Source organism: Lutra lutra, chromosome 18 (assembly GCF_902655055.1).
Source record: "Lutra lutra chromosome 18, mLutLut1.2, whole genome shotgun sequence".
Taxonomy (NCBI): Eukaryota; Metazoa; Chordata; class Mammalia; order Carnivora; family Mustelidae; genus Lutra; species Lutra lutra.
Genome location: NC_062295.1, coordinates 34,024,394 through 34,051,575, shown reverse-complemented (window position 1 = coordinate 34,051,575; position 27,182 = coordinate 34,024,394). Strand labels below are relative to the sequence as shown.

Below are 27,182 nucleotides of genomic sequence, written 5' to 3'. Positions count from 1 at the left end.
GAGCACAGCGGTGGTGAAGAGGTGGGTGTGTCTGGAGACGGGGTGCGGAGAGGGGCGAGAATTCAGGAGAAAAAAAACACGAAGGATTTGAAATTGAAGAGAAATTAGGGTTGCGGGCACTCAGGAAGGGGCGAACCTACTTCGAAGTGGGGCGCAGAGCGTTGGAGGTGGAGGAGCACAAGTTCTATGGCCAATCAGACATTAGCTAAACTGTTGCCTTAGCAACCAGTCCGGACAGCTAAGCCCGGTCCCTTGCCCCCATTCCAAGGAAATTGGGGGAGCCTGGGCTGTTTAAATGTGTTTGGGCTCGGGTGGACCGAAGCAGGATCCCTTCCCTCCCAGCTCTAGCGGCGCTGAACCTGCGGCTCGGTGGGCGGGGAACGGCCGCGTCCCGGAGCACCTCAAACTCCCCGCCGATTGGCCCACAGCCCCTCCGGGGCGGGGTCTGGGGCGGGCCCTCCCGCCCGCTGCGAGGAGAGGACCTCCGGGATTCCTAGAGAGGACTCGGAAGTGCTTTCGGCGGTGGGATTGATGGCTCGACCCCGTTGGACCGGGAAAGCTTGGACTTGCTTACTTCCGGCGAGGAAGTGTTGCGAAGTGTCGGCTTCGGTTTTCTTTCCGTTTGTGGGAAAAAAACCTGTCTTTCCGAGCGTGGCTGCGGGAGCTTGGTCTCCGGGAGAGCTTCCCGGGACTGGTGCCTGGAGGAAAGGGGATGGGCTTTGTGTCCAGACGGGGGTCCCGTCTCTAACCTTGATCGGCCCGGTGTCTGTGACTATGGGGTCAGGGGCGATCCCGAAGACTCCAGGTCCAAGCCTGTACTTATAACTGTGCTTCTCTTCGGGACCAATGAAGTCTCCTCTTGGTCTGTCATGCTCTTGTGGCATGAAGGACAAGACCCCTTTTGACCGCTGTAATGTTTTTGACCCCTGTTTTGACTGAAGTTTGGCTTGTGATAGAGACAAGCAGAGACTGCGTCTGGACTAGTTAGTAAGTCTTGTCCTATTATTTATATGAAATGTAATGTTCCTCACCATTAAAATTGTATTCGGCTAGGCCTGATGTCAGGTTTTTATTGCTTTTCTTTACATTGTTTAAATGTTGGAAATGTTCTCTATTGGTAGTAATTTTATGGGCGGAGTGACGGCTGTCTTATAGTCTGTATTTTAAAGTAAATTGCACTGTTGAGTTGTCATCTTTAGTACCAATGACCTCTTTGTCATCTCTCTGCTAATAATGATTTCCAATATATCAGTAGGTTGCACACTCACGGAAGTACCCTTCAGAAGATCTTAAAGAGCAGAAAACAGATTTGATCTGTGTAACCCGGCTAACCTGGAGAGACATCCCTCTGAGTTGGAATGATAATGACAGAGTCTGGGGAAGTTATAGACTTAGACCCTCCAGCCGAGACTTCACAGGAGCAAGAAGACCTTCTAATAGTGAAGGTGGAAGAAGAAGACTGCACGTGGATGCAGGAGTACAACCCTCCAGTGTTTCAGACTTTTTACCAGCGCTTCAGGCACTTCCAGTATCATGAGGCCTCGGGTCCCCGGGAGGCCCTGAGCCAGCTCCGGGTGCTGTGCTGCGAGTGGCTGAGGCCCGAGCTGCACACCAAGGAGCAGATCCTGGAGCTGTTGGTGCTGGAGCAGTTCCTGACCATCCTCCCTGAAGAGTTTCAGACCTGGGTGAGAGAACATCACCCGGAAAGTGGAGAAGAGGCTGTGGCTGTGGTAGAAAATATACAGAGAGAACTGGACGAACGCAGACAACAGGTGAGCGAAAGGGGAGACATTGGTGCAGTGAGGAAGGAGAGGAAGAGAGTTAGGTGCTGCTGAGCAGGGGTGAGATCCTTTGCGCTCTGGTCCTTCATCCATATTCTTTTGTTCTCCTGGGATTAGGTACACTGTGGAGATTTCCTGCCACTCCAGCAAAGAGAAGCAGTATCCACTGTGTTAACCTGGAGAAGACAGTCAGCGATTTTATTTCTTTTTAAAATTACTGTATCTGTTTTTTGAATGACATGATGCAAAATTCAAAAGGTGCATAAGGTTGTTATGAAAAGTAAGTTTCCTCTCGCCCCTAAGTCCCCAGCTACCTAATCCTCTTCAGAGGTAGCCACTGTCGCCCAATACATGTACATCCTTACAGAGAGAGACTTTCTACTGTGTATATATGAGCACACATGTAGGTGATGTGTTTTAAGAAAGCATAGGTGTTTTTAAATCACTGTGCACTTCTGCCTTTTGCTTTTTTCTTACATCTTGGTTTGTTCCATGTTCGTGCAAACAATGCTGCCTCAGTCTCTGAAACTGTGTTATATTTCACTGCGTGGATGGATGTACCAGAATTTTAACTCCTGTTGAAGGCCATTTAAGTCATTCCTTTTGTTTCTGAACTTTTACTATAACAAACTTTGCTGCAGTGACTTTTACGTACATCATTAATTATAGAATAAATGCTTAGAGGAAGTCCGATTGTTGGCTCAGAGGGCGTATGCATTTGTGATTTTTTTTCTTAAAGATTATATTTATTCATTTGACAGAGACACAGGGAGAGAGGGAACACAAGCAGGGGAGCAGGAGAGGGAGAAGCAGGCTTCCTGCTGAGCAGGGAGCCTGATTCGGGGCTTGATCCCAGGACCCTGGGATCATGACCTGAGCACAAGGCAGACACTTAACAACTGAGCCACCCAGGCGCCCCTGCATTTGTAATTTTGACAGCTGTTGACGGATTGCCCTTGGTAGAGCTTATACCAGTTTTTACTCCCTCCTGCAGGATCCGAGAGAAATTTTTGCTCACAGCCTGATGATGTGATGTTATCCAACTTTTTGTTATTGCTTATCTGAAAGATGCAATATTCCATTACTGTGTGATTTTAGTATGCATTTCTCATATTATGGGTGAGTTTGACCACAATATATTTTAAAGGGCTATGTGTGTACCCTTTTTTTTTTTTTTTTTAAAGTAGCCTCTACACCCAGTGTGGGGCTTGAACTCACAACCCTGAGATCAAGAGTCACATGCTCACTGACTGAGCCAGCCAGGCAGCCTATGTGTGTACCCTTTTTTGTGCATTATGTGTTTACATTATTTATCTATTTGAAAATGGTAAGCGCTGTGTCTGTCATCTGAGTTGCAAGTTTATTTTTCCACTTTATTGTTGGTCTTTGCTCATGGAGATTTTTGTTTTGCAGGGTTTTTAATTTTTAGGTAGTCCATTTATATCTTTTAATTTATGGTTTCTGGATTTTGTGCCATACTTAGAATGGTCTTCTCCACTACAGTATTATAAGAAAATTTTCTAATAGTCTCTTCTCAGTTTTTAAATTTTTATTTATTTATTGTTTTGGTGCACAGTGTTTGCTGGTTATAACTTTCTTTCCCCAGATGTCTATCCAGTTGTCCCAGCAAACTTGTATAGTAATCCCTTTTTTCCTCTCTGATTAAAATGCTGTCTTTATTACATACCAAATTTCTGTATGTATTTGGGTGTATTTATGGTCTTTTAAATCTGTTTTATTGACCTTATTATCTGTAAATGTTTGAGTGTTTTAATTATTTGAGCTCTGCAAAGTGTTTTGGTATTGATCGGGCTACCCTACCCCGTTCCAAATTTTGTTCAATATTTTCTTTTTTCCTGATGAACTTTAGAATTACTTACTTTAGTTTTCACCACTCCAAAAATCCTGTTGGTGTTTTTTGGCATGGGAGGGGGGTTTTGCAGTAAATCATGTATTAATTTAGAGAGGATCAATATCTTTATGTTGTTACATTTTCTTATCTATTTTTTTTTCGTTAACTTAACGTATTTACTTGACAGAGAGAGAGACCACAAGTAGGCAGAGCTGCAGGCAGAGGGAGATCGAGAAGCAAGCTTTCTGTTGAGCAGGGAGCCCAATGCTGGGCTTGATCCCAGAATCCTGGGATCATGACCTGAGCCGAAGGCAGACGCTTAACTGACTGAGCCACCCAGGCGCCCCTCTTCTTGTCTTACTCATTTATAACCTGACCCTCTACCTTCTTGTTGCTAGGGTCACACTTTCTTAAACTTTAATTAATTAATTAATTATTATTATTATTATTATTTTTTTAGTGAAGAAACAAAAATTGTGAGACCTTAGGTCACAAGAGTTTGAAGTTAGGTGGAGAATTTCCCTCATTTTTTCTTTTTCTTTTCTTTCTTTCTTTCTTTCTTTTTTTTTTAAGATTTATTTGAGAGAGAGAAAGTGCAGGGGCAGAGGGAGGAGGAAGGATAACCCAGTTCCCTGTTGAGCGGGGAGCCTGACATAGGGCTTGATCTCAGGATGCAGGATGCTGAGATCATGACCTGAGCCAAAGTCAGACACTTAACTGACTGAGCCATCCAGGCCCCCCTCCCTCATTTTTGAGAGCCATTGCACTTCATTGTAAGGTCCCAGTCTCATTATTCTTTATATTTGGGTGAGGGGTACTTCAACATTACAGAACATCCTCAGGCTCTTCAGCTGGTATAATTCCCTCCATGATGCAGGTGGGCAGCAAGAGGGAATTGCTACAGACCCTCAGCCAGACCCTTTGCTATACTGAATGATTATCCTCCAGATGGGAATGTCTGAACCTTTCTATTGCCTCCATCAGGACAGAAAGTAAAGGTTCATGGTGACCTCTGGTTATTCCTTTTTTAAGCCTAATTTGGGACATTAACAAACAAGCTTTTCCCTACTTTTTAAAATAATAATATTGAAAAATACAGTGAAAAACAAAACGGATTTTTGAGACAGGATTGACAGTCACTGTGTACATTTACCTCTCTCATTGTGATATGCAGCCTGTCTTTGGCAGGGACACAGAGAAAATTAATTTCTTGTTGGTAGTAGGGATTTGAGGCCCATAGAGGGGATTTTTTTTTTTTAAGATTCTATTTATTTATTTATTTGAGAGACAGAGATCACAAGTAGGCAGAGACCAGGCAGAGAGAGAGAGGGGGAAGCAGGCTCCCCGCTGAGCAGAGAGCCCGATGCGGGGCTCGATCCCAGGACCCTGACATCATGACCTGAGCCGAAGGCAGCGGCCTAACCCACTGAGCCACCCAGGCGCCCCTCATCAGTTCTGTCTTAAGGCACTACTTTCTTCTCCTTTCTAACCATTAGCAGTTTGTAATTATGTATTTATTTGTGTGTGAACAAGCTTAATGGAAGTCATCTTCACCTAGAAAGAAACTGTGTTTATTAAGCCACTGTGTAGTCAGTTTGCCTGGCTCATTGTAGATACACATTAAATATTTGGCAAAAATATGGGGCGCCTGGGTGGCTCAGTGGGTTAAGCCGCTGCCTTCGGCTCAGGTCATGGTCTCAGAGTCCTGGGATCGAGCCCCGCATCGGGCTCTCTGCTCTCTCGGGGAGCCTGCTTCCTCCTCTCTCTCTGCCTGCCTCTCTGCCTGCTTGTGATCTCTCTGTCAAATTAAAAAAAAATAAAAAATAAAAAAAATATTTGGCAAAAATATTTTCCAAAAATATTTGGAAGAGTGGGAATTTACTGGATTCTTCCACAGCCCTCTCTGCAACGTGCTGATCAGTGTGATTGTGCTTGTTAGATCGTGGTGTGTCCCGAAGGGCTTCCTCAGAAGATGGTGCCACCTGGCGTTGTACAGGAGTCCCTCAGCCACCAGCTCCTGTCCGTGGACCCCCAGTCTGAACAAGAGCCACAGAAGCCTCATCTCCTGGAGGAAAATGGTGAGGACGTGAGATTTGGTGGAGCAGATATGGCTAGAAGTGGGTGGTCAGGCCACGTGGGTAAGCGGTAATTGTGGGAAAGAGACTTTGGACTGGATAGCCTCTCTGCAGTCAGCAGGTTCGGGAGCTTGGGAAGGGCTGGGGACCTGGCATCGAGTCCTGGGCATTCAGAGAGAGGTCACCTTGTAGGATGGCTAGCAGTGAATGTAGCCCCGTTCGAAAGCTGTCATGATGGGACGCCTGGGTGGCTCAGTTGGTTAAGCAGCTGCCTTCGGCTCAGGTCATGATCGCAGCGTCCTGGGATCGAGTCCCACATTGGGCTCCTTGTTCTGTGGGGAGCCTGCTTCTCCCTCTGCCTCTGCCTGCCACTCTGTCTGCCTGTGCTCGCGCTCTCTCTCTCTCTCTCTCTCTGACAAATAAATAAATAAAATCTTAAAAAAAAAAAAAAGAAAGCTGCCATGATGATGACAGCTCTAAGTGCGGAGGCTGTCAGAAGACCTGCAGAAGTCCTTTACGAAAGTGTCGTACTTGTTTTACGACAGTTTTCTGGCTCTAACTCGTCGATTTTGTAGTCTTACTGCTTTCGTAAGAACAGCTCTCCAGTTCCTGACTGTGTTCCTTTCTGGCTCCTCAGTCGTTCACCTTGAAATCTTATTTTCAAGCAGGGCTTCACAGTGACCTGTAGAGTGACTGTTCTCTCTCTCTCCTCCCTTGCCCCCCCACTCAATTCTATTAACTTGTATTAGACACATGACGGAAGGAAAGTGAACTGATGAGTCTTATTTATGATGGCAGATGTCCACAGGTCTCTAACCCTAATCCGAAACTCTTGCTATCAGATATATTTTAGAAGCCAGAAATTTTCAGATTAAGGGAATATGGGAATATGATTTATATACCATATAGTACAGTACCAACAGGATTTGAGGTGGGACTCCACAGTGACACACATTAATATTTCGGCAGTGAAATGTATGCAGCTTTGCAGTAAGTAGATTAAATAAAAACTTTCAAGAGCTTCACATCAGTTCTTTTTTTTTTTTTTTTAAATTTTCAGCATAACAGTATTCATTGTTTTTGCACCACACCCAGTGCTCCATACAATCCGTGCCCTCTCTAATACCCACCACCTGGTTCCCCCAACCTCCCACCCCTCGCCGCTTCAAACCCCTCAGATTGTTTTTCAGAGTCCATAGTCTCACGTTTCACCTCCCCTTCCAATTTCCCCCAACTGCCTTCTCCTCTCTAACTCCCCTTGTTCTCCATGCTCTTTGTTATGCTCCACAAATAAGTGAAACCATATGATCATTGACTCTCTCTGCTTGACTTATTTCACTCAGCATAATCTCTTCCAGTCCCGTCCATGTTGCTACAAAAGCTCTGGTCAGGTTTTGCTGCCAAATTGATTCAGAGCCTAACTTAATGCGAGGAAGGCCTTCTTTGGTATTTAGCACTTGGGGATTTCAGAATTGTGGAGAAGGTATCACAAACATGTGTTCCAGGTTTGGCCGCAGGCTTTCTTGTGTTCTCCCCTGAGGGGTCAGCCCTTCCATTTTGCATGCCCCATGGCTCCGGTCTTTTCCAGCTTTCCTTTCACTGTGGTAATAATAACAAAAGTTGGAGCAGCAGCAATAATATAGTGTTTATTGGGCATCAGCAACTGTCCCAAGTGCTTTACGTGTAGGAATCATTAAGCCCTCAGTGTACCAGAGAAAATAGTTTTTGCTGTTTACCATCTGGGGCCAAGGGACCCTTTTATTTTATTTTATTATTATATTATTTTATTATATATATTATATATTTTATTTTATGAATAATTTACAAAAGAAAGGATAATAAAAAATAATTCTCAAGGAAATTTTAATAAGAACTAAACCTCTTTATATCAAGTACATTTTGGTAATAGAAACATAAAAAAATGAAAGAATTCTGTCACCTAGTACTGTCCCTTTTCCCTTTAGAAAAATGAAAACTGTCCCTTTTGCAAAGTGAGATGGTCCATAATCTTGTTGCAAAATCTTGCCTGATGACGTCTTTCCTGTTGAATAATTCAGTGGATGAGAATGTCATATTTCCTTTTTTTTTTTTTAAATTTTTTTATTTTTTTCAGCATAACAGTATTCATTATTTTTGCACCACACCCAGTGCTCCATGCAATCCGTGCCCTCTACAATACCCACCACCTGGTGCCCCCAACCTCCCACCCCCCACCCCTTCAAAATTCTCAGATCGTTTTTCAGAGTCCATAGTCTCTCATGGTTCACCTCCCCTTCCAATTTCCCTCAACTCCCTTCTCCTCTCCATCTCCCCTTGTCCTCCATGCTATTTGTTATGCTCCACAAATAAGTGAAACCATATGATAATTGACTCTCTCTGCTTGACTTATTTCACTCAGCGTAATCTCTTCCAGTCCCGTCCATGTTGCTACAAAACCATATTTCCTTTTTGAAATTAGAAATAGTGTTTGTCGTCGATTCTTACGTTTGAGAAAATTTACCTCTGATATTATTTGTAGAGTCCTTTGAAGATTTGCCCTTTGGGTTCAGTTTCATCGTTATTGTGTAGAAGGCCCTGCTCTGTCTCTTCATGGTGTCTTACTCATCTAGTAATAGTGAAGTGTCTTCAGCTGCAAATTGTCTTTGCCAATGGGGTGGAAAATGAATTCTGAATTCACAGCTATACTCAATGAAAGCTAAGAGCAAGCATCAGCAGTCTTATACCTTCTTGAAGATGAAACTTCAAAACTCTGGGCAGTGAATTTAATACTTGGAGACTAGTGAAGAATGATCACTTATTTCACTCTTATATCATTATCCTCAGTATTTCCTTTATTCTCCTGTTTTCTTACTATTTTAGTTATTTCGCTATCATTGGGAATAATTAATGAATAATGATTAGGAAACATGCAGTAATTCTTAGTACGATGAATTAGGAAAATGTTTTGTGATACGGGAAAAATACAGTCACTCAGATCTCAAAATGTCCCCTCCATGTGTAGAAGAGTCCAGTGGACCCATATAGAAATTACGAGACAGAATGAGTCATATTCTATTCTTTAATAATACTAAAATAAATTTTCTTTTTGTTCTTCAGAAGACCTCTAAAGGAATAAAAGTCATGTAATTCCAGCCTTTAAAATAGTTAACACTGGGGGCGCCTGGGTGGCTCAGTGGGTTAAGCCGCTGCCTTCGGCTCAGGTCATGATCTCAGGGTCCTGGGATCGAGTCCCCCATCGGGCTCTCTGCTCGGCGGGGAGCCTGCTTCCCTCTCTCTTTCTCTGTCTCTGCCTGCCTCTCTGTCTACTTGTGATCTCTCTCTGTCAAATAAATAAATAAAATCTTTAAAAAAAAAATAAAATAGTTAACACTGTTCAGAAAAGAAACCCCAAATCCCAAATTGTGTCTAATATACTTAGTTGGCATACCAAGGGCTAATGCCCACACTAATCCAGTGTAATAGGTACTACTGTTATCCTCATGTTAGAAATTAAGAAGCTGAGGCCTGGTCAGGTTAGGTAATTCATTCAAGGTCACGGAGCTCTTAGTGACAGAGCTGGGATTCTAACCCCAGCAAAATCCAGTTCTGCATTTATCCTTTTACCCGATTCCTAGTTGTGCTGCCTTTGCTTTTCCATCAGGCCCTTCCAAGTACACTCCTGTCCTCTTCCCTCCACTGCCAGAGTGTCATCACGCCAGGCTACTCTCTCCTGTGCCTAGGTGCTGCTTCTCTTTTCCACTTTGTTAGCTGGACCCAGCCAGATTCTTTCTTCCAACAAAATTATGAGGTTTGTTTTGTATTTGTTTCGGTTTTTGATTTCCACACACTGGGGAAGGCTGCATTCCTCATGCCTTTAATAGCACCGATGGCAGGTTTTCTGTCTCTGGAACTAATTCCAGCATGGGAGGGGCAAAGTCATTTGATAAAAAGCTGAAGAAACAAAAGGTTTTATAGGAACTTCATAAAATAAGTGGAATTGTCTGGAGTATAATTATTTTAATTATTGTAGTTGTAATTGGAAGGTAGTCTATACTCAAAATCAAAATTACTGTTTAAGTACAAACTATATTCATCCCTTCTATTTTTTTATTAAGATTTTATTTATTTATTTGACAGAGATCACAAGTAGGCAGAGAGGCAGGCAGAGAGAGGGGGAAGCAGGCTCCCTGCCAAGCAGAGAGCCCGATGCGGGGCTCAATCCCAGGACCCTGAGATCACAACCCTAGCTGAAGGCAGAGGCCCAACCCACTGAGCCACCCAGGTGCCCCTATTCATCCCTTTCTTGGAGTCTTTTTTTTTTTTTTTTTTAAAGATTTTATTTATTTATTTGTCAGAGAGAGCGAGGGAGAGAGAGCGAGCACAGGCAGACAGAATGGCAGGCAGAGGCAGAGGGAGAAGCAGGTTCCCTGACGAGCAAGGAGCCCGATGCGGGACTCGATCCCAGGACGCTGGGATCATGACCTGAGCCGAAGGCAGCTGCTTAACCAACTGAGCCACCCAGGCGTCCCTCTTGGAGTCTTTTTTGACTCTGTAGCCACACTCCTGGATTCAGCTGCTGTCTCTGCCCTCTCTGTTTCTGGCTTTCGTCTCTAACCATTATCTCTTTTTGTGTCATTGTTGATTACTTCCTAGTCCTTAGAGAGAAGCAAACTACATAAGGACATACATCTTTAGGACCAGGGAAACTATGAGATTAAAGATTAATACCAGGTGGATTTGTCCCAATCAGGGCATACATAGACCATGAGATCGTATGCAGCCCCAGTCTCAGACAAGGAACAAGCAGAGGTGACAGCAGGGGTCAGAAGGTCACCAACAGACCCTCTAGACATTGCACACGCAATTCACTCTGCTCAGAAAGCACCCTCATCCCCCCAACCCCACCCCAACCCTGCTTACCAGAGTCACATTCTGTGGAAAGGCTTTCCTGATGCTCCCACCTCCTGCTGCTCTGGAGGTGCTCCTGCTTCCAGGCTCCTGTGGGAACTTGAGTGAATTTCAAGTATATTACCATTTACCCTGTGCTGGAAGTAAGTGAGGCTCACATGTCTGCTCTCCCTACTAGACAGTAAAGTTTTTGGAAGGCAATAATTGTTTTATCTTCCTGTTCTTATAACACACAATGTAGACTTAGTGCTTTACTAATTGGCTGACTCTCCATCAACCATGGTAGCTTTTGGACGGAAGAGAACGTGGACTAAGACTTTGCTTGTCAAAATGTGGCTCAAGGAGCAGCACCAGAATCACATGGCTTTGTTAGAGGCGCAGGATATGGAGGCCGCTGCAGAACGGCTGAGCCGTATCTGTCCTGTACCAAAGACCTCCATGTGATTTGTGTGCACATTAAAGTTTGGGAAATCCTGGGCTCTCCATAGCACTTCAGTCTCGTGGAAGCTGTGGGACTGGTCGTTCTTTGAGATGTTGAGATTTAACCTTGGCGGAGCAAATCGCATCCTTTACAAGTGAATGGCACAGTCTTGAGGTCCCCAGCAGGGATTAGCCTGACTGACTACAGCAGGGAGTCTAGTTTTTGTGGGGGAAGAGTGAGTGTAGTTGGTGGGGGAGGAGCCACAACGTGGAGGGCCTTGAGAGCCAAGCAGAAAAATTCGGCCTTGCCGTGGCAAGGCGCCATCGTGGATTCTTGAGCGAAAGTAGACCATGATGGCAGTCGGAACTGGACAAAGATATTCTCACTGACGCCTCTTTTTCTCCCCCATCAGCCCTACCTGCTCTCCAAGTTCCTTCCCTTCCCCTGAAGGACAGCCAGGAGCTGACAGACTCACTTCTCTCGGCTGGGTCCCAGGTGAGCCGGCGTCCCATGCCCGCAGTGAGGACCCATGTCTGTTCTTGGACAAGTAGCCACCCTAATCCTGAATATCCATCAGGAGTTCTGTCTCTCACTGCAGACCGGGCCCAGCTGGGGTTCCTACTTGAATGCTGCTTTCCCTTCTACCCAGTGCTTCCCTCTCCTCTTTGAAGCACAGACCCTCCTTCTGTTTTTAACCTTCATGCTCCCACTTCTTCCCCTCACTCCAAATTTGAACATAGGGAATGGGAATTTAGTGGTGATCTCGTGTTTCAGAAGTTGGTGAAAATTGAAGATGTGGCTGATGTGGCTGTATCCTTCATCCTGGAGGAATGGGGACATTTGGACCAGTCCCAGAAGTCCCTCTATAGGGATGACAGGAAGGAGAAATTTGGGAGTATTACTTCCATGGGTAAGAATGATTTCATCTGCATGGATTAGGACATCTTAACTTTGTTATAAAGAGTATTTCTGGCACATCATATAAAAGCATGTATGTGACTTAATTACTGTACTTCGCTTATTTTTTTTTTCTGTGAAAGAGTAAATTGACATTCCCTTTTTTTTCTTATTCAGCTTATTCTGATTATTTCCATCATCATCATCAGGGTATCAGTGAAGTCTGATAATACTTGGGGGATAGTATTTGCAGTCCAGCAAATGTTCTCATTTTAGTGCGTTAGGATAAAAGAGCTCAGAGCTGACAGGCTTGGGTTTTAATAGATTCGTAGTAGTTAATTGTATTCTGTTCCTTGACACATTGAATAATTCCTAACTGAATAATTCTCATCTGTGAAGGCATCTCAGACTTTGCTGAATAACTGCTTATTAGAGTACATTTGACCTTTGAGCAACATGGGGCCAAGGGCGCCAACCCCCCACACAGTCGAAAGTCTGAGAATAACTTTTTTTTTAAAAGATTTTTATTTATTTATTTGACAGACAAAGATCACAAGTAGGCAGAGAGGCAGGCAGAGAGAGAGGAAGGGAAGCAGGCTCCCCGCTGAGCAGAGAGCCCGATGCAGGGCTCGATGCAGGGCTCGATCCTAGGACCCTGAGACCTTGACCTGAGCCGAAGGCAGAGGCTTTAACCCACTGAGCCACCCAGGCGCCCCCTGAGTATAACTTTTCACTCCGCCAAAACTTAACTAGTCATAGCCTACTGTTGAGCTGAAGCCTTCTGGTAACATAAAGCCAAAAAATTTATAAAAATTTATAAAAAATGAAAGTAAATAATAAATTTTAAAAATTTTAAAAAATCATAAAACCGAGTAACACATAGTTTATATATATGTTATATACTGTGATCTTACATGAAAGTAAGCTAGAGAAAAGGAAGTGTTATTAAAATCGTAAGGATGGGGCGCCTGGGTGGCTCAGTGGGTTGAGCCGCTGCCTTCGGCTCGGGTCATGATCTCGGGGTCCTGGGATCGAGTCCCGCATCGGGCTCTCTGCTCAGCAGGGAGCCTGCTTCCTCCTCTCTCTCTCTGCTTGCCTCTCTGTCTACTTGTGATCTCTCTCTGTCAAATAAATAAATAAATAAATAAATAATCTTAAAAAAAAAAATCGTAAGGATGAAGAAATGCATTTATGGGATTGTATGTATCAAAGGAAATTCACGTGTCAGTGGACCTGTGCGGTTCAAACTCGTGTTGTTCAAGGGGCGATTGTGTTATTGGAGGATCTCCCCTTTCCCCAGTGCATGGGTGGCTGGTTGTTCACTCCATCATCATTCTCAGATCACGGGTGCCTCTTTCATGACATCCGCTTTGCCACCTCTATTTTACATCTTCCATTCCTTCTTGAAATTTTGTGCCCCAAATGAGATTTTGAGCTTGTTTCCAAATTATGATCCTGCAAACTATTATTCAATTTCATGCCTGGAGCATTTATAAAAAATCTCTCACTGTATAAATGCTGATCTCAGCACCAAAATTTTGGAGCTTATAGCTTTTATCTTCTTTCGAACGAATTCTCTTAGAAGAGCCACTACATACTAAGCACTCTGGTAGACTTCAGGTGAAATACACATATAATGTCAAATCTCTGTCTTTTTTTAAAAAGCTTATTTATTTAATTAGTCTCTATACCCAGCGTGGGGCTCCAGCCCACTCCAAGATCAAAAGTCTTGTGCTTCTCTAAGCCAGCCATATTTCTTTTAAGCATTTATACCAGCTTACATTGTTGTAAGAGTTTTAGTTCACTTATAGGCTTTTATTTAAAAAAAAAATTGACTCCTCCTCTCTGAAATTCTCCGTTTCTTTTACTACTAGTGATACATACTAGATTTCCTTTTCTTTGATTTGCTTGTACGTGCCCTCTGCGGCTTTATCTTATAGGGATCTTAGTGATGGTGATTCATCTCAAGGGATTACTTATGCAGCACAAATGTTATATGCAATGCAGATACTTCTTCATTCTCTTTTTATTTTTTTATTTTTATTTTTTTAAGATTTCATTTATTTGATAGAGAGAGACACAGCAAGAGAGGGAACACAAGCAGGGGGAGTGGGAGAGGGGGAAGCAGGCTTCCTGCTGAGCAGCGAGCCTGATGCGAGGCTCCATCCCAGGATCCTGGGATCATGACCTGAGCCGAAGGCAGATGCTTAATGACTGAGCCACCCAGGCGCCCCTTCATTCTCTTTTTAAATGAATTTCAAATACCTCAAATTTCACATTTCAGTCTGGTAGTATCGTTTTCTTTTTTTTTTTCTTTTTTTTTAAATTTATTTTCAGCATAACAGTATTCATTGTTTTTGCACCACGCCCAGTGCTCCATGCAATCCGTGCCCTCTCTAATACCCACCACCTGGTTCCCCCAACCTCCCAACCTCCGCCCCTTTAAACCCCTCAGGTTGTTTTTCAGAGTCCATAGTCTCTCATGGTTCACCTCCCCTTCCAATTTCCCTCAACTCCCTTCTCCTAACTCCCCTTGTCCTCCATGCTATTTGTTATGCTCCACAAATAAGTGAAACCATATGATAATCGTTTTCTTTTTTTTCAGTTATTTTGCAGGCATTTAATGGGTTTCAGACTTTCAGTACTTGGCACAGTTTTTCTTTATATTGTTTTCCAAGCAGTTGTAAGTACTTTCTGATTTTTTTTTTTAAAGATTTTATTTATTTATTTGACAGAGAGAGATCACAAGTAGACAGAGAGGCAGGCAGAGAGAGAGAGAGAGGGAAGCAGGCTCCCCGCTGAGCAGCGAGCCCGATGCGGGGCTCGATCCCAGGACCCTGAGATCATGACCTGAGCCGAAGGCAGCGGCTTAACCCACTGAGCCACCCAGGCGCCCTGATTTTTTTTTTTTTTTAAAGATTTTATTTATTTATTTGACAGAGATCACAAGCAGACAGAGGCAGGCAGAGAGAGAGGAGGAAGCAGGCTCCCTGCTGAGCAGAGAGCCCGATGCGGGGCTCGATCCCAGGACCCTGAGATCATGACCTGAGCCGAAGGCAGCGGCTTAACCCACTGAGCCACCCAGGCGCCCCCTTTTTTTTTTTTTTAAATCCATCTGTTCATTACAAGCTCTTTACAACTCTAGTGTACTCCTACATTAAGAACACATTAGAGTATTTCTGCCCCTTATCTTCTCTGGGAAGGCCACATTAGATTATTTTCATGCCTTTGTGTTCTTAACAGCATTGAGAAGGTCAAGATTTGGGGTGCCTATGTGGCTCATTTGGTTAAGGGTCTGCCTTTGGCTTAGGTCATGATCCAGTGGTCCCGGGATCAAGCCCTGTGTCAGGTTCCCTGCTCAGTGGACAGCCTGCTTCTCCCTCTCCTTCTGCGTCTCCCCCTGCTCATGCTCTCTTTCTTGCTTCTGTCTTAAATAAATAAAATCTTAAAAAAAAAAAAAGGAGGAGGCCAGGGTTTTATAAGTATCCGTCAGATTCAGAAAGAGAGTTTTAAAACAACAGATATATCCTGGAGATAGCCATTTCATTGGGGTGTCCAGGATGCTGGGGAACAAGAGACAGTTTCTATTAAGATAGCAAAGGAGAGGATTTTGAGAAGGCTATCACATAAACCTTCAAGAACATTGTGAAGTTAATGAGAAAGAGGGCTTATCACTGTAAGAGTACATGGCTTAGGTGGATAGCTTGGTTTTGTATGTTCTCTTTTTTCTTTCTTTCTTTTTTATTGGGAGGGGCAGAGGGAGAAGGAAGAGAGAGAATCTCCAGCAGACTCCTCACTGAGCCACGGAGCTTGATTTCACGACCCTGAGATCATGATCTGAGCCAAAATTAAAGAGTCAGCTGGTTAACTGACCGAGCCACCCAGGTGCCTCTGTATGTTCTCTTTTTCATTGGGAGAGTTCTAAGCAGACTTAAATGCTACTGGAAAAGAACTAGTAAAGACTGAGTTGAAATGTTGGGGCAAGGAAGAGGAGATCATTGATGAGGGTGGTCCCTCAAAAACAGGATGACATTGGGAGATCCAGGGTCCAGGAGCGAGGCTTGGCCTTTGGCCACGGAGACAGCTCTTCCCCCATGAGATGATGGGAGGATGACGGAGGAAGGCAGCCAGCAAGTTTCTGGTTGTGGCTATAGGATGTTCAAGGAGCTTTGCCTTTCTTTGAAATAGGAGACAGTCACCTGTTGAGAACGAGCAGGTGATGAAGTAGGTGGCAGAGTAGAGGTTCGAATACATTGGCGAACTTTGGTTTGAAAGAGGCCGTAGGGGCACCTGGGAGGGTCAGTGGGTTAAAGCCTCTACCTCTCAGGGTCCTGGGATCGAGCCCCGTATTGGGCTTGCTGCTCAGCAGGAAGCCTGCTTCTGCCTCTATCTCTCTCTATGCCTGCCTCTCTGCCTACTTGTGATTTCTGTCTGTCAAATAAATAAAATCTTTAAAAAAAAAAAAAAGGCCATACGTACACATAGTAAAACATTCAAATAGTATAAATGGGTCTAAAGTAAAAAACTGAGTCACCTACCCCAGTCCTCAGTCTTCTGTTGACTATTACCAGTTTCTGGATTGTATCTCTAGGCATATTCTGTATACACACGTTTTTGCAAAAAGTGATAACGTACCATACAGTACTGGAATTTTATTTATTTTTTATTTTTTTATTTTTTATTTTTTTAAAGATTTTATTTATTTATTTGACAGACAGAGATCACAAGTAGGCAGAGAGGCAGGCAGAGAGAGAGGAAGGGAAGCAGGCTCCCTGCTGAGCAGAGAGCCCGATGCGGGACTCGATCCCAGGACCCTGAGATCATGACCTAAGCCGAAGGCAGCGGCTTAACCCACTGAGCCACCCAGGCGCCCAGTACTGGAATTTTAAAGTAACAGTGGTATATCTTGGAAGCCACGATGGAGATATTTTGACATCGCTGATGAGAAAAATGAGTGGGGAAAGGAGCCAACTGTGGGAACATAGAATGCCAGACAGGGCAACAGTGAGGTTGAAGGGCCTGAATATTTAAAGCATCAAGTCTGCCTGATTTGTTTTTATCTCCTCTGCCCCCACCATTGTATTACTAACTAGCTGGGCAGAGCCTTGAGCGAGCAGCATAGTCCTCTGTCAGATGTACAGATAAACCAAGAACATCAATAGAAAGTTTGTCGTGTCTGTGGTAAAGAGGAGGGGAAAGAGGAAAAAAAGTAAATCTGAACCCATTGGTGTGATAACCTATATAATCACTTTCTCTAGAAAAAGGCAGTTGTTAATAGAACGAAGAGAGGTGCATTGGGCTAATCTGATTTTTTTTTTTTTCCTTTGAATTCATCCCTGGAAAAAGAAAACCATGTGCTTTTTTGACTGGTTGAATGGGAGAGAATTCTGGTAAGAATAGAATGTATGGGCATAAGCAGATGTGAATAAAAGAGAAAAAGAAAGCCTGTGATGACAGGAAGATTACCTGCTTACCTAAATGGGGGAGGAAAAAAACCATTCTTTTTGCATATATGTTTGTTTCTACTATTAAGATGTCTTTTAGGAAGAGAAGTAAAAAGAGTTTTAAGAAATTAAAATTCAAGTTTTCTTGATGGTATAAGAATTACAACTTCTCACTATGAAAAAAAGGTTAGTAATAGTATCTACCTCAAAAGGTCATTGTTAGGATTAAATACCATAAAATTTATGGGTCTAGTCCATAGCAGCACTTAGCAAATGGTATCTCTCATTACCATTATTCTGTAATATTTGAAAACAACTTTTCTGTTTACCAAAAGAAAAATCTTATTAGAAAGTTCTCAATAGGCCCTTGTCTCTCTGTCTCTCTCTAGCATATAAAAAATAATAGTCGCTATTTTTTTTAAAGATTTTATTTATTTATTTGACAGATCACAAGTAGGCAGAGAGACAGGCAGAGAGAAAGGAGGAAGCAGGCTCCCTGCTGAGCAGAGAGCTGATGTGGGGCTCGATCCCAGGACTCTGGGATAATGACCTAAGCCAAAGGCGGAGGCTTTAACCCACTGAGCCACCCAGGTGCCACTGATAGTCCCTATTTTTTTTTTTTTTTAATTTTTATTTATTTGACAGAGAGAGATCACAAGCAGGCAGAGAGGCAGGCAGAGAGAGAGGAGGAAGCAGGTTCCCTGCTGAGCAGAGAGCCCGATGCGGGGCTCGATCCCAGGACCCTGAGATCATGACCTGAGCCGAAGGCAGCGGCTTAATCCACTGAGCCACCCAGGCGCCCCGATAGTCCCTATTTTTAACTACTGAAGATTTATCTCTGCAAAGCATAATAAATGTCCATGCTTCAAGTAAAATGTGGGTTGCCGATCGGGTTACATAGGGAGGTGATTGTCTTCTCTCCAGCGTCTGAGTCATCAATGACTATTAGGTATTAAGCTAGCTCTTAACAGTACTAGATTCTTCCCTGGGTATAGTAAGAATGCCTTTTTTCCTTTAGACTAATTCATACCAAACAGATTCTTTGGGGATTAAAAAAGCTGGAAAGATCATCTTTCTTCTCCATGCTGTAAATGAACAGGAAGAAGGAGGTGAAGATTGGGTTAGCTGCACAACCCAATACCACATTTTATGCAGTCAAATGCTCTACCACTGAGCTATACCCCCGTCCATCCAATACCACATTTTATGAAGAAGGTTTACTGTTGCACAGGTGGGCACAGATAGGTCCTGTTACATACGCCACCAGGAGGGTGTCACCTTCATTAAGTAGAAGGATTGCTCTCCCAGTTTCATCCGTTTGATGCATTCTTGCCAGCGCTTCCGTCCCCAGCCTGTCTGTTTCCGCCAGAGGATTCTTTTCCCCTCCCTGGAGCATAAAGCCTCCTTTGCCAAGTGCTGCGGTGCTAGCACATGTCGGCTTCATAATTACCCATGTCCTTCAGTCATTTTGTTTCTTCCCGTATGGGAAATAGCTAATCCGTTTTCCTTCTATTACTTCAGATAATGAATCTGGGCATGACAACGTGGAACTCGCCATTAAGCAGATTTCTGATGACGTTGAACCCCACTGGATGACGTCAGGAAGCCCTGAAAGAAATGTTCCCCAGAGTCAAGGGTTTGGAGAAGTTAGTGACCTTCACAGCATGGTAGAGAGGTGGCAGGTAAACCCTGCATCGGGGAAGTCAAGGCAGAACCCTTCCCAGAAAAGAGATCTCAGTGCCATCGCGGACGTTCAACGTAAGCAAAACACAAGTGGTGAGAGAGGTCATAAATGTAACGATTGTGGTAAATTTTTCCTTCAAGCCTCAAACTTCATTCAGCATCGGCGAATCCACACTGGAGAAAAACCGTTCAAGTGTAGTGAATGTGGGAAAAGCTACAATCAGCGCGTGCACCTGACTCAGCACCAGCGAGTCCACACTGGCGAGAAACCTTACAAGTGTCAGGTGTGCGGAAAAGCCTTCCGTGTGAGCTCACACCTCGTCCAGCATCACAGCGTGCACAGCGGAGAGAGACCGTATGGCTGTACCGAGTGCGGGAAAAACTTCGGTCGGCACTCCCATCTGATCGAGCACCTGAAACGCCACTACAGAGAGAAATCCCAAAGATGTATGTATCAGGGGTTTGTGTTTGGAGAATAGGTGGAGGCGAAAATGGTTTTATGAGCTTAGAGCAACAGGACAGACAGGTTGTGCTACTGGGAGCAGTAGCTAAGGAGGGGCAGAGATCACAGTCCGTTTTATTGTTTGATACTTTAATGAGTCCAGTGAGTGGGCAAACCTATGCCCTCTGCCCTCCCCAGCTTCCCTCTTCCCAGAGGTACCTGCTTTCAGCTTTCTTTCTTTCTTTCTTTCTTTTTTTTTTTAAAGATTTTATTTATTTATTTGACGGAGAGAGATCGCAAGTAGTCAGAGAGGCAGGCAGAGAGAGGGGAAGGGAAGCAGGCTCCCCGCTGAGCAGAGAGCCCGATGTGATCCCAGGCTCCTGGGATCGTTACCCGAGCTGAAGGCAGAGGCTTTAACTCACAGAGCCACCCAGGCACCCCTGCTCTCAGCTTTCTTACCTGTTTCTTCTGGTAATTCCCTATTTTTTTTTTTTTTAAGATTTTATTTATTTATTTGAGAGGGAGATAGAGCAGGAGCAGGGGTTGGGGAGAGGGAGAGGCATGTTCCCCGCCAAGCAGGGAGGGGAGCCCAATGTGGGGCTTGATCCCCGGACCCTAGGATTATGACCTGGACTGAAGGCAGACGCTTAACTGACAGAGCCACCCAGGCGCCCCCGGTAATTCCTTCTCTGTCAATCATACGGCTATTGCCCGACTTCCCGATTTTAAACATTATCTCTAGCCTTTCTTTTGTAGTAAATGAGGATTTTTGGCTCTCCCGCATGCTTGCTTTTCTCTTTCCCCTTTTCTCGTTTTGCTAACTCACATTTTATTTGAAAATGATAAAATAATACTAGACCAGGAAGTTGGAGGAAAGAAAGCAGACGGATCCACGGTCCCACCATCCTGACTAATAGAACTGTTATTATGTTGTGTATTCCTTCTGTCTTTTTTTTCATAAGCTTATTTTTCTATAGGTGTACTCAGAGGGCACAGCTAAATATTAGACACACTTTGTCCGTATGGCTCGGCCCTCCTGTTATCTCTGACAACCTGCCGTTGTGTGGAGACGGCAACACTTAACTGTTCCTCAGTTGAACTTCGAATTGTTTTTTGCTTTTGTCCTGATAATTAAAAAATATATATATTTAGGATTATTTCCTTATAGATGCCCAGAAGGGGATTAGTGAATGAAAGGTCAAAAAAACATTTTTACGGGTCTTTTTTTTTTTTTTTTTAAAGATTTTATTTATTGGGGCGCCTGGGTGGCTCAGTGGGTTAAGCCTCTGCCTTCGGCTCAGGTCATGATCCCGGGGTCCTGGGATCAAGTCCTGCATCGGGCTCTCTGCTCAACATGGAGCTTGCTTCCTTCTCTCTCTCTGCCTGCCTCTCTGCCTACTTGTGATCTCTGTCGAATAAATAAATAAAATCTTTAAAAAAAAAAAAAAGAGAGAGAGAGAGAGCAGTGATTGATTAACATCCCCCGCAGCCCTCTTGACAGTAGTTTTTACTGGCTCATTTCTCTTTTGTCATGGATCCTGATCAGGTTCCCTTCCAACTCTGCAACTCGGTATCTCCCCCCATAGTCCTTTGCTTCCCATCTTTTTGTTCTTTTCTGCTCTCATCCCATCCAGCTGTGTTTTTGTTCTGTCTCATTCTGTCTGCCCAACTCACATTCTGTATGACAGAAGCGTGCTACTCCTCCTCCTCGGGCACTCTCCCCACCTGACCAGTGAGCCTCTTCATCTCATTCTTTTCACTAGACAAATACCAGAGTTTCTTTTCACTCCTGCTGGCTTCAGTTGCAAACAGGCATCCCCTCCCTTGGTTACTGCCATCACATCATGGTTTCACCGGATTATCCTCTTTCTCCCAATAGTTTATCTTTGTTCGGTAAAAGAACTAGTGACAGGGGAGCCTGGGTGGCTCAGTTGGTTAAGCATCTGCCTTTGGCTCAGGTCATGATCTCAGGGTCCTGGGATTGAGCCCCACGTCGGGCTCTCTACTCAGCTGGGAGTCTGCTCCTTCCTCTGCCTGACCCTCCCCCTGCTTGTGCTCTCTCTCTCTCCCACTCTCTCTCTCAAATAAATAAAATCTTAAAAAAAAAAACCCACAAAAACTGGTGACATTTGCATTTCCTCTTTATTCTTTCAGGCAATGACAAAAGAAGTAAGAATATAAAATTGAATATTAAGAAAATTTCAGAATTTTCAGAAGCAGATGTGGAACTATCAGGAAGAATCCAAAGAAATGTTTCTGAAGGTCAAGATTTTGGAGAGGGCCATGAACAGCCAGGCCAGTTGGATAGAAAGCAGGGAATTCCCAGGAAGGAGATACTAGGACAGCCCTCTTCAAAGAGGATAAATTTCAATGAAGTCACATATGTGCACAAAAAATCAGCCACAGGAGAGAGACCACATAAATGTAATGAATGCGGAAAAAGCTTTATTCAGAGTGCACATCTGATTCAACATCAACGAATACACACGGGGGAGAAGCCCTTTAGGTGTGATGAATGTGGGAAAAGCTACAGTCAGCGTGTGCATCTCACTCAGCATCAGCGCGTCCACACTGGCGAGAAGCCCTACACCTGTCACTTGTGTGGGAAAGCGTTCAGGGTGAGGTCCCATCTCGTTCAGCATCAGAGCGTGCACAGTGGGGAGAGACCCTTTAAGTGTAATGAGTGCGGGAAAGGCTTTGGCAGGCGGTCCCACCTTGCGGGGCATCTGAGACTCCACTCTAGAGAGAAATCCCATCAGTGTCATGAGTGTGGAGAAATCTTTTTTCAGTACGTTAGCCTCATTGAACATCAGGTGCTCCATATGGGTCAGAGAAATGAAAGAAATGGCATTTGTGAGGAAGCATATAGTTGGAACCTGACCGTGATTGAAGATAAGAAGATTGAGTTACAAGAGCAGCCTTATAAGTGTGATATCTGTGGCAAAGCCTTTAGTTATAGTGCAGACCTTATTCAGCATTACAGAACTCACAGTGCAGAGAAGACCCATAAATGTGATATATGTAGAGAAAGCGCTGGCCAGTGTTCCCACGTAAAACAACATCAAAAAACTTACTCCAACATGAAATCTCATCAATGCAATGAGTGTGGCAGAGGCTTCACTCTGAAATCCCATCTTAATCAGCATCAGAGAATCCATACTGGTGAGAAACCCTTTCAGTGCAAAGAATGTGGAATGAGTTTCAGTTGGAGTTGTAGCCTCTTCAAACATCTGAGAAGTCATGAGAGGACAGATCCCCAAAATACTTGAAGTGTATAGATATTTCTGTTGTAGAACAGCTCTTACTCAATTTTAGAGAAGCCTTCCTAAGAGAAACCCTACTCCTATCATGAATGTAATAACTTCTAGCATTCTCTCCAGTGTAACCATCAAACCTACAGATTGGTTGAAATACTTCAGTTAGAACTTAGGGACACTGGGGAACCCACAGTGAGTAGATACCTATTTGCTTTCCTCATTGAGAAATGCTTTTGTTAGCATCTTCATGCTTAAGAATCTAGACAAGAGAGAACCCATGGATACGGTGGATGAAGGAGAGCCTTCAGGTGGCACTCATTCTTTGGTTGCATCTCAGCTCACACTGAGAAAAACCTCATGAATGCAGTAGAAATAAGCTTTATTTGTAGTTTCTGCCTTGTTTGACAGCTTATTCAGGGAAGAGCACAGTGAAAGGAAGAGAGAACTCTTCAGCATGATTTCTGTTTTGGTATCTCAGCAACGAACCTTTTCTAGAAACGAGGATTGCAGCCACTAGAATGCTCCAGCTGTTATGCCCATCTTGAGTATTAAAGGCTTTGAAAAGAAATCGACTTAAGGTATTTATATTCTGGCAAAATTGGGGTTCAGAGGCTGGATGGTATGTGTTCCTGTTGCATTATTTGGCCTCTGACTTCTCCATGAAACATTTTCTACCTTGTTTTTTTGTTTTGATTCTACTAGCATCAAAGGTAGCTGGTAGCAAGAGGAGTTAAGTGTGTAAATTTAGGAGAGAAACTGTTGGTCAGTCACATCTTAAGGAGAAGAGAGGGGGGCCTTGGGAAGAGAGAAAAAAAAATAGGCCAAACTGTGGGCTGGTTTTGAGTCTGTCACCCACAAGATGGCGGGCAACTGGGTCCATGGAAGGACTTGGACCAAATTAAGTTAAGAATCTTGGTCCAAGGAGGATGTGTTGCAATACCCAGTTGCTCTGGAGATAGACCTCCTCCCTAGGATAATGGTGTATAGAATAAGTGTCAGTTTGGATTACTGTTGGATTTGAAAGTAAACCGTAATTGGGAGCAGAAAGGACAACTTCTGGTTAGCCCTGCTTTGTGGGAAGGTCGTGGGGGGAAGATGACATGGATAAGAGGGTTAATTTGAGCCTCTTTTCTAGAGACAGGGAGAGTGTGCTTCTGGGAACTGCTTCCCCTGACTGGTGGGCTTACAATAAACAATAAGTAGTTGTTGACTGTATGTTTTGTACACTGGTGCCCTGCCCACATCCCCATTATCAAGCTGGCACGCCCATCCCCCGGCCACCGAGTTTTGGCTGCTGAGTACTCACAACTCTCCCCCTTCTCTAGAGACTCTGGAAAGTTGTCCTCAGATGATGGGAGATTCCTCCCAGGAGTTAGCTGTCCTCCATACCTGCCAACCAGCGGCTGATTGATATGGGGATACAAAAGGCCGATTCACTAGGTCTGTCTCAGTTGGGGATGGGGAGAACTGTGGTTCATTTACGCTCCAGAACTCTCCTTTGTGGATCAGGCCAGACTGTATCTGAGACTGCATCCATGCTTGGTTCTTGCCTCTCTCTATCCTGTTTCATTTTTTTTCTGGAAGGGACTCCTGGCTGGCTCAGATGGGGGAGCATGTGACTCCTGATCTTGGGGTCATGAGTTCAAGCCTCACTTTGGGCATAGGGTTTGCTTAAAAAAAAAAAAAAAAAAAAAAAAAAAAAAATTTTCCTGAAGAGCACTTCCCCAACAAATCACATGGCTCTGAATCCCTTTCTCAGGCTCTGCTTTAGGGAATCTGATCTAAGACATTTGGTGCCATGAGTGGTCCCAGGAAGCTGACTGTAAGAATGGATTGTGGAGTTGGCCACTCAGCCAGGAGGCAGGGAGGACCCCCATCACTGCTGGTCGGTGGAGTACTGGCAGTTTCTGGTGTAAGGTTGTGGGACAGTTGTGGGACACTCACTGTGGTGAACTGGGATGGGATATAGGTAGAAAGGGATGCACTGCTGGCTTATGTAGGGTTTGGGTGGAAAACGAAATAATAGAAAGGTTATGGAATTGGGTGGCTTTTGCTGAAAGCCATTAGTTGCTTAAAGAGACAATGACACCCTTGGGACAGGTAACCAATTTCATGTAAAGTGAGTGTCGGAGGGCCTCACTGGTAGCATTTAAGAAGTCTCCTACAAAGAGAATCACTACCGAAGGTCAGATACAAGACCTAATGGAGAAGGAACACTTCAGTGAAGACTGATATTAGTGTTTATTGAGCATTTGCCATGTTCTAAACATCGTGTGTTTTATTGGATCATCTCTCTTTAAAACTGAAGTTTACAATAGTTAATTCACGTGCCCAAAGTCACACAGCATGTGGCAGAACGAGTATTTGAACCCAGCCAGACCATGTTCCACTTTGCCTCCAAATCTAAACTCTTAAGCACTAAATGATATTATGTCTTACATTATTTTTTTTAAAGCTTTTTTTTTTTTTTCTCTCTCTCTCTTTTTAGAGAGAGCTATGTGTGCGTGGGCACCTGACCTGGGACAAGGGTGTGAGAAGGGGAGGGAGAGAGAATCCTAAACAGGCTCCACGCCCAGCGTGGAACCCAACTCGGGGCTGTCTCACAACCCGGAGATCATGACCTGAATCAAAATCAAGAGTCAGTCGCGGGGCGCCTGGGTGGCTCAGTGGGTTAAGCCGCTGTCTTCGGCTCAGGTCATGATCTCAGGATCCTGGGATCGAGCCCCGCATCGGGCTCTCTGCTCAGCAGGGAGCCTGCTTCCTCCTCTCTGTCTGCCTCTCTGCCTGCTTGTGATCTCTCTCTGTCAGATAAATAAATAAAATCTTTAAAAAAAAAAAAAAGAGTCAGTCGCTTAACTGACTGAGCCACCCAGGCACACCTGTCTTTTATTATTAAACATCAGACATTACAAAGTGGCAAAACTCTGTTTTTGTCACCTGTGTGAAAAAGAATTCTGATTCAAGATACCATAAAATCATACAGTTACAAAATCTTAAAATTGTCACAGGTCCCATGGGATTATCAAGGCCCCCCCCCCCCCCCCCCCCCCCCCGGCTGATGGAGGAATCCCCAGTTTTCAGGCACATTTATGTAACAAATGCTTAGTAAACACGTTGAACTGGAGAAAACATTTTCTGACAGTTGGTTATCCAGTTTCTGATTGCCAGAAACATCTTCTTGAGCTGACAACTATGTGGATCTGTCTTACGGATCAGACTTACAGCTTTCCTTCATTGCTTCTGGGTGCAGGAAGAAAAAAAAAAAAGACAGTTTTGTGATTTCAATGTTTGAAAAGCTTTTTGGTGTTAGTCACCATATCCATCATACCTTCTCTTCCAAACCTCCAAAAGGAAAGGGAAACAAAACAGGGTCATACATTTTATTTTGCTTGAGTTTGGGCAAGTTAGAATAAGATTTGTTGGCTCGAGACACTACTTTCTTAACCTTTTTAATATTGCAAAATTGGAGGGGACTAAGGCAAAAAGGGGAACAGAACAGTAGAATCTACGTTCCAATCAATTACATCAGTAAATGGGTGCATGGAGCATGTTTTTAGAAAATGTTTGCTATGGTACTGGGGGCAGGGAGGAAGCCTGTGATTGGTTCTATAAAAATTTTCTGTTGTTTTCCCAAAAGTACTGGAACCATTTGAGCACAGCTAGGTCCCCGGTCATTATCTCGAGGTACTTTCCCTACAGAAGGAACTTGTGACCTGCACCTTCCACCCTGGAGGCTAGATTCCCCATAGTTCCCTTCCTTCTTTGTCACTGGGGAGGAAATGCTTCTAAACTTTGGTCTTTTTCCCAGTCTGAGGAGACTAAAACCCCCTGCATGTGTAAAGGATCAGGGAACCACCGAGATGGTGAGACCTCCCGGATTCCTAGAGAACACCAATGACATGGAGCAAGGGTGGGTGGGGGGCGGAGCTGTGAAGCACTTCCGGTGGGCTTTCTGGGACTTGTATTTGTCCCGAAGGTCTGGTTCTGCTGGTATTCCTTTTCCCGGGTCGACCCCTCTGGCTCCGAGACCTGGTGTGTGGGGTGGTGGAGGGGTCACCCCAGAAGGATGTGGAGGGAAGCCCCTCTGCCAGGGTGCCCTCGCCCCTGCCCAGCCCAGCTTTGTGCTTTGACTTAAACCTAAATGATGGGATCCATCAGGGAAGGCGTGGGAGGAAAGACATGAGCGTTCTTTCTGCCCTTGTACGGACTTCTAGAATGACTTCACCAGTAAGTGCAGTTCTGGTGGTTTAGACCTGAGGAGAAAGAAACCTAGAGAAGGCCCAGAAAAAGAAAACTACACAAGTCAGGGTGACCACAGATTTGAACCTTCAGATGACATGTAGTAGAACTAGAAGACACTATTTGAAATCAGAATGATGCAGGGAGAAAAAGGGTAGGAAAGTAAGGAAGTACTTACAGAGATACAGAAAATGTAGCAGATTT

The 27,182-nt window shown here is 44.2% G+C and overlaps 1 protein-coding gene across 5 annotated transcripts; it reads left to right on the top strand.

Annotated features, from left to right (window-relative positions):
* ZKSCAN5 (zinc finger with KRAB and SCAN domains 5) lies at positions 1–23,307 on the top strand. 5 transcript variants are annotated; one of them, XM_047714608.1, is made up of 7 exons: positions 1–21; positions 1,256–1,772; positions 5,573–5,711; positions 11,429–11,511; positions 11,791–11,926; positions 18,879–19,487; positions 21,637–23,307. In XM_047714608.1, exons 2-7 carry the CDS (start codon positions 1,359–1,361, stop codon positions 22,749–22,751), a joined length of 2,496 nt encoding a protein of 831 aa, XP_047570564.1. In that variant the 5' UTR covers positions 1–21; positions 1,256–1,358; the 3' UTR covers positions 22,752–23,307. The 5 variants fall into 5 exon arrangements, with proteins under 5 accessions (XP_047570564.1, XP_047570565.1, XP_047570563.1 ...); XM_047714609.1 differs by lacking the exon at positions 1–21 and adding an exon at positions 500–987 and having other exon boundaries at positions 1,253–1,772; positions 11,794–11,926; XM_047714607.1 differs by lacking the exon at positions 1–21 and adding an exon at positions 500–987 and having other exon boundaries at positions 1,253–1,772.
* The last annotated feature ends 3,875 nt before the right edge of the window (positions 23,308–27,182 follow it).

Bases quoted from the DNA above. Each gene is read 5' to 3' on its own strand.
- ZKSCAN5 (XM_047714608.1), top strand. From the start codon at position 1,359: ATGATAATGACAGAGTCTGGGGAAGTTATAGACTTAGACCCTCCAGCC. The intron at 1,773-5,572 runs GTGAGCGAAAGG...TGTGCTTGTTAG, and splicing joins TGGACGAACGCAGACAACAG to ATCGTGGTGTGTCCCGAAGG. The intron at 11,512-11,790 runs GTGAGCCGGCGT...CTCGTGTTTCAG, and splicing joins TTCTCTCGGCTGGGTCCCAG to AAGTTGGTGAAAATTGAAGA.